At 35.9% G+C, this 11926-nt stretch overlaps 3 protein-coding genes and 1 long non-coding RNA gene across 4 annotated transcripts; 3 read left to right on the top strand and 1 right to left on the bottom strand.

Moving 5' to 3' along the window:
- Positions 1-93: 93 nt before the first annotated feature.
- On the top strand, positions 94-615 carry LOC135943329 (uncharacterized). The gene is made up of 2 exons (XR_010575188.1): positions 94-432; positions 498-615. It is a non-coding gene; the product is annotated as an uncharacterized LOC135943329 (long non-coding RNA).
- A 28-nt stretch (positions 616-643) lies between these two features.
- LOC135943328 (probable tubulin polyglutamylase ttll-15) lies at positions 644-2424 on the top strand. Its single transcript, XM_065489808.1, has 7 exons — positions 644-1033; positions 1080-1318; positions 1362-1519; positions 1578-1753; positions 1811-1932; positions 1990-2194; positions 2241-2424. The coding sequence occupies exons 1-7, from the start codon at positions 890-892 to the stop codon at positions 2358-2360; spliced, it is 1164 nt and encodes a 387-aa protein (XP_065345880.1). The 5' UTR covers positions 644-889; the 3' UTR covers positions 2361-2424.
- Positions 2425-3460: 1036 nt separating this feature from the next.
- On the top strand, positions 3461-5677 carry LOC135942086 (probable tubulin polyglutamylase ttll-15). The gene is made up of 7 exons (XM_065488018.1): positions 3461-3845; positions 4340-4569; positions 4624-4784; positions 4842-5017; positions 5070-5194; positions 5258-5462; positions 5512-5677. The coding sequence occupies exons 1-7, from the start codon at positions 3507-3509 to the stop codon at positions 5626-5628; spliced, it is 1353 nt and encodes a 450-aa protein (XP_065344090.1). The 5' UTR covers positions 3461-3506; the 3' UTR covers positions 5629-5677.
- On the bottom strand, positions 5675-11877 carry LOC135942084 (esterase FE4-like). The gene is made up of 9 exons (XM_065488016.1): positions 11360-11877; positions 8281-8418; positions 8041-8206; positions 7800-7985; positions 6540-6884; positions 6318-6484; positions 6111-6261; positions 5926-6058; positions 5675-5870 (listed from the first exon to the last, which is right to left on the bottom strand). Exons 1-9 carry the CDS (start codon positions 11543-11545, stop codon positions 5678-5680), a joined length of 1665 nt encoding a protein of 554 aa, XP_065344088.1. The 5' UTR covers positions 11546-11877; the 3' UTR covers positions 5675-5677.
- Between the last annotated feature and the right edge of the window lie 49 nt (positions 11878-11926).

Raw genomic sequence — 11926 nt, 5'->3', positions numbered from 1 at the left:
CATTACAAACTAAAACCGAAAATTTATTCATCGAATCTTCTGGAAGACAAATTGTGGAGCAAATATAAAAATTCATATATTTTTTTAGGCATGCAATCACTCCTCGGAAAAAGGCATGCAAACATTTGGCTGTCAGCGTACTGGCCGTGGTGTTCCGTCACGATAGTCTATTTTATCTTGACGTAGCTTCCTGCGTTTTTAAAAAATGTTGATAAACAGTAACTAAAGGTGCCGAGTGTGAAACGAAATTAGAATTCGTGTAATAATTTTGCCACGATTTGCCTCTTTTGCTACTTTTCAAGCGATCCAGTTGCATGTCTATTTTACTTCTAGAATGACTTTGTGAGCTATTATTTCATTTCTAGCACAAATAGTTTGAGAATGAGCTATAGTTTGGTAAATGGCGGTAAAAATCGTCGCCATACAACTGAGGTAATACAGTATAATGATAATTAAAATTTGACATAATTGTTTAATTTTACCAAAACAAATTTTAGGAATCAAGTGCAGGAAAACCATACTCAAATTGGAAATACTTTTATTTGGCTGCTACAATTTTTGCAGTGTTTGGGGTAATTCTGCTACACATAAGGAATCTCGATAAAAATGTTGAGAGGGCTGGCAAAAAATTAAAACCTAAAATATCTGTCAAGAAGGCGAAGCCAATAGTTCTGCTGAAATATGATGGAGTAAATAAAATACGAACTCGTAATAATTAATCTCGTTTTCTACAATATCGAAAATTCAAAAGTACCAGCAGCCTGATAGGCTCTTCAAGCACGTTCGCCATGTGTTCGAGGTGTACGGCTATGAAGTGACGTACAACACCAGCGTGGAATGGGACATTTTATGGACGCTCAATTCTCCCTTTGAAACAGACGGGGCTCTGATGAATTTGAAGCCTCACCAAAGAGTGAATAAGGTGCCTGGTAATGACTATGTTGTCTTGAAAGACAAGTTTGTCAGTTCCGGAGGGAAGAATATTCCGCCCGCATTCCGACTGCCAAAGGACAGCGATAAATTCCTAAAATACGTAAAAAATTGCGTTTCAATTTATTTTCTCTATCCATTTTTTATAGGCAGAGGAAAATCCGTCTTCTCAGTTCCTTGAGAAAAGCCACGTCGAAAGAAACTCAAAACACATTTACTTGAAGCCGGTGAAAGATATCAATTTAAATGCGTATGATAAATTCGTGCAACTATTCGTCTCAAATCCATTACTCATTGATGGCAAGAAATTCGAATTTGGAGTTTACGTCGTCGTAACTTCAATTCATCCGCTGCGTCTTTACCGAATGCAAGAAGATGTGCTAGTGCGGTACTTTCATCTTTTATAGATTTTAATTTTAACAAGAGATTAGGTTTACTACTCAGCCGTATTACCCATTCGACATGTCAAAGAGGTCAAAGTACATTACACAGAATATTCATCCATGCTCTTCCTCGGAAAGTATGAACAAATATATAAAACACTCAAACTCGATCCAAGAGTCATTTGAAGCGATACTTCAGACGCTAGGTTTGACGTTTTTTTTTATTAAATATTTAACAATGAATTTCCTTTTTCAATAAAAAAGGTGGAAATCCTGAGCAACTTTGGAGACAAGTTGACGAATCAATCGTATCTGTTTATCTTGCTCAGGAAAAATCAATCATTTCTAAATTATACAAATTTGAAAACACGCGCAATTTCTTTGAGCTTTTACGGTTTGACTTTTTGATTGACGAAGATTTTAAGGTTCACGCTATTGAGGTATGTTGAATTGAGCCTCAAAAATTTAATTTTTAATTCGCCCATTGAAATTTATAGGCTGATCCGTCTCCAAGTCTATTTGGAAGATTTAAACAAGACGAAATAAAATTTGAGCAAATATTGAACAGCTTGTTCTCATTGGTTGGACTTTCATCCTACCTACATCCTCCGCTTAAAACGTTGGTTATCTTTTTACAATTTTTATTTGAAATAATTAATTCACTCTTCACACAAAGCTCGAAAAAAGCAAGACGTATGATGGCGCACGAGAGAAATATCATGGTGTTTCCTGAAGTTTGTTTAAATTGTACTGACTGCAGCACGTTTGAGTGCAAACTTTGTGAAACGTGCCTAAGTGGGGAAATGTCTCTTGATCTGCAAATGGCATACAGGGAGTACCTCTCTAGGTTCAGGGCCAGAAGGGTCTTTCCTCCAATAATGGTGAGATTTTTTTATTTGCTTCATTTGATTTAATTTTTGTCTTTAGACGCAGGAGGAGGCTAAACGAGGAATCCCTGCGGAGCTTAATTGCTTGCTGTCAGAAAAAAACAAATTGATATATCAGTGGTTCCGAGGGAAATGTTTGCTGGATGAATCTTGGTGTTAATTATTGCGTTTTTGCAAAATAGCATAATTAAATGGGTGATAGAATATTGAATGAAGTTATTTTATATCAATAAATCTGAGTTTTATTTCAATTTCCTGTCTGTATCTGTTTTTATTTTTTAAATTGATCAGTTAACAGGTTTTAATTTTGATTTTTCGACTCCCATTACAGCATTTTTAAGGATTTAAGTACTTTTTCTTTCCAAAAAAGGCACTCTAAGCGGTGTTATTGGGAGCTCATTTATAGCACACGGGATGTGCTGAGCAGAGGTTAAAAAACAAATAAATGAATTGAATGTGCGTGGCATAAAATACTATTTTCAAAATTTATTTCTAAGAATATCAAAAGTTTTCCTTAATCAAACAAAAACCTAATTATATGAATTGCTTGAAAATTCCAATATCATAGCTACTTTTATTTTCAATAGACATTAAACGCAATGAAATTTTGAGCGAAATCGTTCATATTTTTCGTGCTTGAAATTTTTGTGTCTGCTGCGGTGAGACTCCCTTTGTTCTAGACAGAAAGCTATATTATGATATGAAAAAAAAAAAATAATTTAGTATCAAGAAATGGTGTGACGCCAAACTGAATCGTATCAGTGATAAATAGCTTTCAGTGGAAGTAATTTTAGCATTCGATAAAGAGCACCCCCGTGTGTTTCTCAAAAGCACTTAGCACGATACTGTGTCAGTTGGGAAAGAAGCACACACGATCTAGTCTTTTATTATTTACTTCCTTTTGCTGTCGACTGCCAAAAGCAAGTACGCACATTGTTTTCCGTAAATACAAATTAAGAAGGGCAGTTCTTAAATTAGTTATTTTTTTATTTTGTCACATAATACTTTAATATTAAGTTAACATGAGCAGTCAGGTGGTAAAGGATGTCAGGAAAAGAAATTTTACTTACAAAAAGACCCCTGACAAAAAGGTAATATATGAATACGTGTGCTATAAAATTCTAAAATTTCATTATGCAATTGCAGTTTCACTTAATACTTGCTTCGTTTGTATTATTGTTGGGAATTATCTTGATACTGCCTGGAGCAGAGCAAATAAAAGGAAAAAAGTCGCGGAGTGTTAGGAAGAGGAACCAGACAACGTCAACAATCAAGAAGGAAAAACCAATAGTTTTGCTGCATCTTAATGAAGTATGCACCAAAAGAATGTATTATTTTCGTAAATTCAATTCATCTCCTACAGAAACCTCATTACGTGGAGACGCTCAAGCACGTTCACCGAGTGTTCGAGCGCTTTGGTTACGAGGTGACGCACAATATCGACGCTGATTGGGACGTCCTGTGGGCGCATGATTCTCCCTTTGTCACAGCCAAAGCACTTACGGAAATACAGCCTCATCGAAGGGTGAATAAAATACCTGGAAATGGACATCTCGTCATAAAAGCAGAATTCGTCAAGTCCGGAGCTATAAATATTCCACCGGCTTTTCGATTGCCTGAAGACAAGGATAAATTTCTAAAATATGTAATGTTTCTATAAATTAACTAAAACCAGCCCGTTGGCTCGCATTGTTAAGGCACTCTCAGGAGTGTCAAAGCAATGAGAGGTATTTGAGCAGTTCGGAGATCTAATACTGGCTACCCAATGCCAGAAATGGCAAAAAGTGGTTAGTTTAGTGACTCGAATTGCTCAAATTGCTCAACGGGCTGGGAGGCGCACCGGCGCCGACTCGCTACTTGCTGGTTTGCACCTTTCCAGCATGCGTGATTTGGCTTCACGGGACGAATGTCTAGCGTTTCAATGCAGTCCTCGGTGCGGAGGCAAGTGGCCCTTGAGTGGGCTGGGTCCCTGTGCGGCCCGGTGCGCCCATGTTATCCGTTCGCGGTGTTATTGGGACCCGGGTTTCAGCATTCGTGCTAGTGCAGTGCGCGCCCTTCCCGGTCCTCGGACGGACAAGGATCAAAAGAGCAAAAAAAAAAAAAAAAAAACGTTCTAGATTAAAATAATCATTCGCGCAGGTTGAGGAAAATCCAACTGCTAAATTCGTTGAGAAAAATAAATATCACCGAGAGATTTACCTAAAAGCTGTGAAGGATATAGATTTTGACTCTGATCAAAAATTTGTCCAAAAATTCATTGAAAAACCGTTACTCATTGACGGAAGAAAGTTTGAATTTGGAGTCTACTTGGTAATCACTTCGATTCACCCCCTTCGTGCCTATCGAATAAAGGAAGACATGATAATTCGGTATAGTGCTTAACCTTAAAAAATTAAATTTATAACTAAATACAAGAAATTCAGGTACACCAAAATCCCTTATTATCCTTTCAACGAGTCAAACGTGTCCCAGTACGTAATAAAAGAGGACTCGCTACAATACTGGGAATCTCCCACGATGCAGAAGTTTTTAAATCATTCTTACTCGATCCAAGAGTCTTTTGACGCAACGTTAAAGTCAGTGGGTAAGACTTAATTTTCGAATTGAGAATAAAATATATATATATTTTTTTTTGTAAAAGGTGCTGATCCTGATCGTGTTTGGGAGCAAGTCGACAAGTCGATAGTATCTGTTTTGCTCGCGCAAGAAAGTAATATTTTCTCTTCGGCAAAATATTATCAAAACATTCGCAACTTCTTTGAGCTTTATCGCTTCGATTATATAATGGACGAGGATTACAAACTCTACGCCTTGGAGGTATTCTATTAAATTAGTTGCAATTAACCTACTTTTTTACGTTAATGTCTAGGCCAACATGTCTCCTAATCTGTCTTCTGCAAAAAATCCACGCAACGCGATAATTTATGAGCAGGTCTTGAATAATTTGTTTAAATTAGTTGGCCTCCAATCGTACGTTGATCTGCCTCATGAAAAGTGAGATCTGTCATGTATTTCTCCAGACGAAATCCATCAAACGGATTGATTTTACTTTCGCAGCTCGAATATTACGCAAAGCATGGTGGCTCACAAAAGAAATATCATGGTGTTTCCCGACGTTTGTTTGTACTGCAACGACTGCAGCGAGTTTGAGTGTAAACTTTGTGCAACTTGTCTAAATGAGGACCTGGCTCTTGATCTGCAGATGGCCTACAGGGAGTACCTGTCCAAGTCCAGGGCCTCGAGGGTTTTCCCTCCAAGAATGGTGAGATTTTTTTTTTATTTGGAAACTCTTTACTTATTTATATGTTTAGACGCAAGAGGAGGCTAGACGAGGTATTCCAGCTGAGCTGAAAGGCACTTCAGCGACGAGCAAGTTGATTTATGGCTGGTTCCAAGGAAAATGTTTGCTAGACGTGTCATGGTGCTAAACTAACGTGTTTGTCAAATAACAATTAATTGAGCAAACGAAATTTATGTTTAAATATCAGTCTTTCTTTTATTATTAAGCATAGCTGTCCAGAAACGTACACGGTTATCGTAGGGACCAGTGTCGTTGTGCATGCTTAGGTTTGAGTTGATGTCCATGAAGCGAGCAACAATTTCTCGCGGGTCTTTCTTCTTCTCTATCGGAAGCCAAGTCGTGAAATTTGAGCCAGTTGGTGTTGGGTTTCTGCAACAAGGATTTTATTTAGCAATATTAAACAAATGTATGTCATTCCTTTTACCCGGTCCTGGCAAAGTCAGTCCATAATTTTGTCATTGACATCGTCACTTGCAAGTCAGCATTGCTTAATGGCTTCAAAATGTTTAATACTCTGTGATTGAAGAGGTAGCCAAGCTCATCTCCGTGGCACGCCCCTGGTTTTCAGATAAAATTTATTTATTTATTCATATAAAGCTGTAAAAATACCTGGCGTTTTAATTTTTGTGAGAATTTTATTTATCCCCTGTGCACCGCTGTACGAGAACAGATAATAATACAAAGGAGATTTATTTCCGCTGCTCTCAAAGGAGCGCAACATTTGGTCGATACCAACAGTGAAATGCACGTCTGAGGCAATCTATAATTTTGATGAATTGTAAATAAGATTTTTGATCTCTTCTTTAATTTTCGTACCATAATGAATTGCATCATTTTGTCGTTGCTCAAGTGTTTATAAAATCTCCTAATTTTGCTCCACGTTTTGTTGAACTGCGGACTATCTTTTCTCAAGTTCATTTCTTCGAGCCTGTAGTAATCCCTATTTATGCTCAACTCCTCATCAATCACCAAAGGCCGTTTATCTAACGTAAATGGCTAATCAAAAACACCATTCATTTCAATTATATCAATTCTTACACCAGTATAAAAACATTCCTTCGTGAGTGTTGAATCCTGCCATCAGGGGCACATCCGAAATTGGCATTTGTCTAGCGTGACGCGGCAAAAACGCGCCCTTTGTGCCCTTGGGCTCCACACTAGGTGTGAATCCTGTGATTCTGCGTTCATTTCTCTCCACGGCTTCTCCTTCGAGGATGAATTTTGCTGCGTCTACCGTTTTTAGGCAAATGGCTATTTTGGTTTTGTTCTTGTTTTTGCAACCGAGATTGTGTGCTGCCTGCATCGTCACCCTCTCGGCTTCAGGGAGGTTCGCCCAATCGTTGAAAGCGGATCCGCTCTGAGCAATTGCTTTATGAAAAAGACCTGAAATTTAATTAAAATTAGTAATCATATATTAGTCTGAGTAAATCACAAATGGATATTTAGAAATTTTGCAGACAAATTCAAGTGTTTAATGCAAGCATTTCTTTCTTATTTTCCTGCTTCAATGAAAATAAAATAATAAAAAGGCTTAGGATTTTTTACATTTCTGTAAGAAAATATATTTAACAATTTTGGAATTTAGTTTAACGATTAATTAGCCTTTGTAGACGATTCAAAACCATTTAAAATTAATTGTTCCAACGATTTTTTAGGGGTTGCAATTATTTGGGTTTTGAAAATGAATCCCTTTTAGGTCAAATTAAATTTTATCGATTGGTAATTAAAATTATTTACAATGAATGAATATATTTTAACACTATTAGTTAAATTTATTTTTAGGATGAACATATTTTATGGCAGCGTCTCCTGCTCTGACCAACAAAGCCTAAGCTCAAACTAAACAATTAATAAAAATATGTATTAAATTCGATTTTTTCCTCGTAAATTATTGAAAGATAAAATGTTTTTCGTCATAATATCTGAATTGGACCAACAACATAAAACAAATTGCGTGAATCAAATGTTTTTTTGTTTTGTTTTAGAAGCAATAAGATAGTTTTATAAGCGTTTTTTAGCTCCAAAGACGGCTTTAGTTAATTTTTATTGTGGCTCAAGAAAGTCATAAAATTGAACTAATCACTAATCATGCTCATTTGCTGTCTTATAGTATTATCAGACGCAAAAAACGGGCTACTATCATTTGAAATTCCTATTAATCAAGTAGAAATATTTAGCATTTTCGGTGTACAATAAAAATGATAATTTAAAAAATGAAATGTTACCAAAACCTGTATTTACATCTTTCAACACTTTTAATAAAAAAAAGAGGAGAGCCGTGATTGATCTGTCAAAAACCTGTAGCTAGAGGTGAGATCATCAAGTAGTGCACGCTAGCAGCCCCAGCGCTTTCGCCGAAAATTGTGACCGAGTTAGGATTTCCACCGAACGCCGCAATATTTCTCTGCACCCACCTCAGGGCAAATACCTGGTCTTTAAGACCGTAATTGCCAGGGAATTGTGGAGTTCCTAAATTTAAAAATCCTGAAACAAAAACAGAAATATATTTTCGATCATATTAGCATGTAAATAAAGATACCGAGCATTCCTAAACGATAATTCATCGTAACAAGCACGACCGGATGATCAAGCAGGTATTTCGGCCCGTATAAAAAGGTGCTGCCCGAGCCGCGCAAGAAAGAGCCACCGTGAATCCATACCATAACTGGGAGGTGATTTATTTCATCCGCGCGTCCGCTATTTATCTGATGGTTAAATCCACAACACGTGTCGAGTAGTTCAGAATTTAGATCAGAAACTGGTTTGTGGAACCTCTCACCTTCGGCGTGTACACGTTCAAGTATAGGCAGTCCTCGGATCCAATTATCCATGGAAAAAATACGTCTCGCTGAATGCAATCGCTGCCCTCTCTAATCGCCAGTCGAGCTCCGTTCCATTTCGGTGGCTTTTTTGGATTCTGCACACAAAAAAATCAAATGATCATACGCAAGGCCAATTGAGGTTATAATTTGCGGTTTAGTTAAGTGATCTGACCACAAAAAATAATATCTGATTAAGGAGTGTACAGCTCCTTTTTTATCTGATCTATGTTTTGAAGTAATGCTTTTGTAACGTTGTATTGGATTCATTGGCTTATGAAATTGACACCTAAATTATTCACACAGACGTTTTAATTATTGTAAAATCGCTATTATCTTGTCTGGATCTGGATACAAACCGTTATTTCACCCAACACCTAAAATACACAAATTAAAATAAATTACTCGCGTCAGTCTGAATAATTTACGTGTCAATGTCGTCATAATAAGCCAATCAATCCAATACAACACTACACTTTAGAGTCCAAAACTTAAGAACATTTTGTATTGTTGCATGGCTATAGCAAAAAGATATTCATTGAGTCTATTGTTTGTGGAATTCAACAATAATTTATAATAAAATCTCTAAAATATGAAATACATAATCAAATCAGAACCAATTGTAAAACTGAAATATCGGAATTTGCCGAACTCTTCATAAAGATAAATTGTTTTTCATTGATTTTTTTCTTTTGACTTAAATTCCTCTCCTCACGATCTGCCCAACAATTTGCAAAATTATGAGGTAATTTTCCTCCTGGTAAAATAAATTGTGTTTTTTTAAGTGCTCGCCGCAAAATGCAAAGGTTGAAGCTGACTTTCTTAGAAATTTAAACAGAACCCCGTAATTTTTTTAGCTCTTTTCCAATTTTATAGAGTATTTAAAGAAACAATTAATTGTTTACAATATTTTTGTGCAGCTTTACTTTGGATTATTTTTGTTATAGTCCCATGAATAGGGCGCCAGTCGCAACACGTGGAGCCAAATAAAGTCCTAACTTTTAAACAACTAAAATTATTTACCGCTTCAAGTCATTGATTCGTATGAAATATAATAAAAAATATGATAAAGCTGAACTTCACGCAACCTCCAACACGTCTAGACGCTGTGCTGATTGTGAGACTGTCAAACCAGTCCAACCTGACTTTCCCTATCGATCGGCACGAGGCGCAATGCCAACTGTATGGTGCACCTGGCAATCGATTTGGGCGGCGAAGGCATCATAAATTAAGGACCTTGCGGACTGATAATTCTCAATAATTCTTGCCACCATGTGAAAGTGTAGATGAACGTGCAAGAAGCAAATTAATTAGCACTGTACTGACAAGTGTAAAAGTTCAATAATGGAGTGAGTTGCTTGCTAACTTCAAATGAAGCGGTAATTTGTTGAAAAGGATTAAGATGTTTGCTTGCCCGTGATGTCGTGTTATACAGGATGGGCCAGAAAACAGTACTTTTTTATTTTTAGATAAAAATTTTGTAATTGTATTCTCGGATCGACTTTAACAAATTATGACCACTATGAATAACTGAATTACTTATTAAATTACAAAATTGAAGAACAGATTGTCAAAGAAAATATATTTTGCTCATGTTATTATGTGTTTACTTAGTTGGAGTTTTTTGCAATTAATTAACTTCAGCTTACAACATATATAGTATACTGTATATTTAATTCAAATTTTCCCTGATATCTCGCAGCCACCATTTTTGTGACAGGTAATATAACGTCTCCTCAAACACGATAATTAACCGCTGGACCCTTTTACTGAGACAGTGCTGCTGACAGGTTCATTAAATTTAATATGCACTAGATTACATAATGCTAAAGCTAATAAATTTCAACAGACCTATCTGGGGGAGACTTTCGCTAATTTGATGATTGCAAAGGTAAATATTAGTTCTTCTGAATATTAGCTGTGAGATAGAATATAATACCGAATTAAACCTATTTTCATTTTTATGGCGTATGTGATAGCGAGATTTTGAAGTGTTAGTTTTGCGTTATGTGTTGTATGATTTTTGCTAGTCTGCGGGCTTACTTCAGCTTTGTCCTCCAGGGCAAGGTCTTAGTTGTTTTCCTGAAGTTTCACACATGACTTACTATTGTAATTGACCGTGATACATTATTGTGTGAGAATAAGCATCCAACGAATGAGGGAGAAAAAGGAAAAAGGTTAAAACGCAGTCATTTTTTTAAAATAAAATTGACTGTTCTAATTGAAACAAAACCGTTTATATGCCTATTTAAATTCTAGCTGCAAAAAGAAATGTAATAAAAAATTTATCAATTGAAAGAAAACTCAATCTGATAATAGTTCAAGAGTTAAAAAATTAATGAGATGACTTAATTATTGGGAAGTTGTTTCGCTCTTTTATAAGAAATCTGTCGGATCGAAAACTCGCTATTTGTCAATTTGATGATTTTAAATTAATTGTCTCTCTGCATTAAAAAATGTATTTACTTATCATATATCTCTAGCATCGCTAGAAAAACTTAAAACGTGTGAATGTTACTAAAAAACCTGACTCTCTGTTTTTCTTCAAACACTTGTTTAAAACCTTTCGACTCTTTTGCCCAAAACGTGATTAAAATTTGCAACCCTTAAGTAATTTGAAAAAAATCTTCTTGTTAAAATTACACTATCTAAATTAGATACAAATAATTTATAATTGAACACGAATCAGCTCGGTTTTCTTATCAAAATTCTGTTTTATGAGTGTATCTTTTTTGCATTAACAAAGTACTCCCGCTACAGTGACACGCATAATGTGCCTTCTGAAAATCGTGATGTTATTAAAAGAAATAATAAAACATAGCACACAGATCGCCAAATGAGAAAAACATTGATTGAAAACCAAAATAAATTGAGAATAAATATCCACAAAACATGAATTTTTGCAATATATTTTTACCTATAAACTTCATAGCTAGGCTGGATACAAAAAATGTTCTCCTTACGAGAAAAAACACGAAATAATAAGAAAAAAATATAATCTAAATATGCTTTTTTATATACATTTTAATTAAAATGTACCTGAAACCTGAGATCTCCGATCGGTGGTGCCGCGAAAGGGATTCCAAGAAAAGCGTAAAATTCTTTTCCAGTGAGAGAAACCATCCGTTTTCCAACAAGTGTTCCTTCTTCCACCGTCACCTGCGGTTCTGTTTGCACATTCAACAATCCGGAGAAAAGATAAATAAAGTGCCACACGAAATCCATGACGGACAAGAGCTGTTCAGAAATGTAACAGTTTTGTTCCAAATATCCAACAAGTTATGGTGTTACGTTACTACTGGACAGGCCGATTTTTAACTTTCGCTCTCGCTCCTGCGGCAGATAGAGTGGGAGAAAAAATGTCTATGATTGCCCAAATTTACATTATAGTATCCCCGAGCCAAACTTTTAAATGTCTGGAATGGGTAGATAGATGATGGAATCATCAAACACCATTCATCGCCTGGCACATTTGTTTATCTATCGTGATTCTCCTGATTCTTTTCATTCAATGTATTCGCTACCACAGTCAAGGATGCAGTTTGTTTGTACGGCCTCCGATTTCCTGGACTAGTAAATCAATATTGTTCAAACTTTAATATTTAT

This window comes from Cloeon dipterum, chromosome 4, assembly GCF_949628265.1.
Source record: "Cloeon dipterum chromosome 4, ieCloDipt1.1, whole genome shotgun sequence".
NCBI classification, from domain to species: Eukaryota; Metazoa; Arthropoda; class Insecta; order Ephemeroptera; family Baetidae; genus Cloeon; species Cloeon dipterum.
This window is presented reverse-complemented; position numbering and strand designations above follow the sequence as displayed.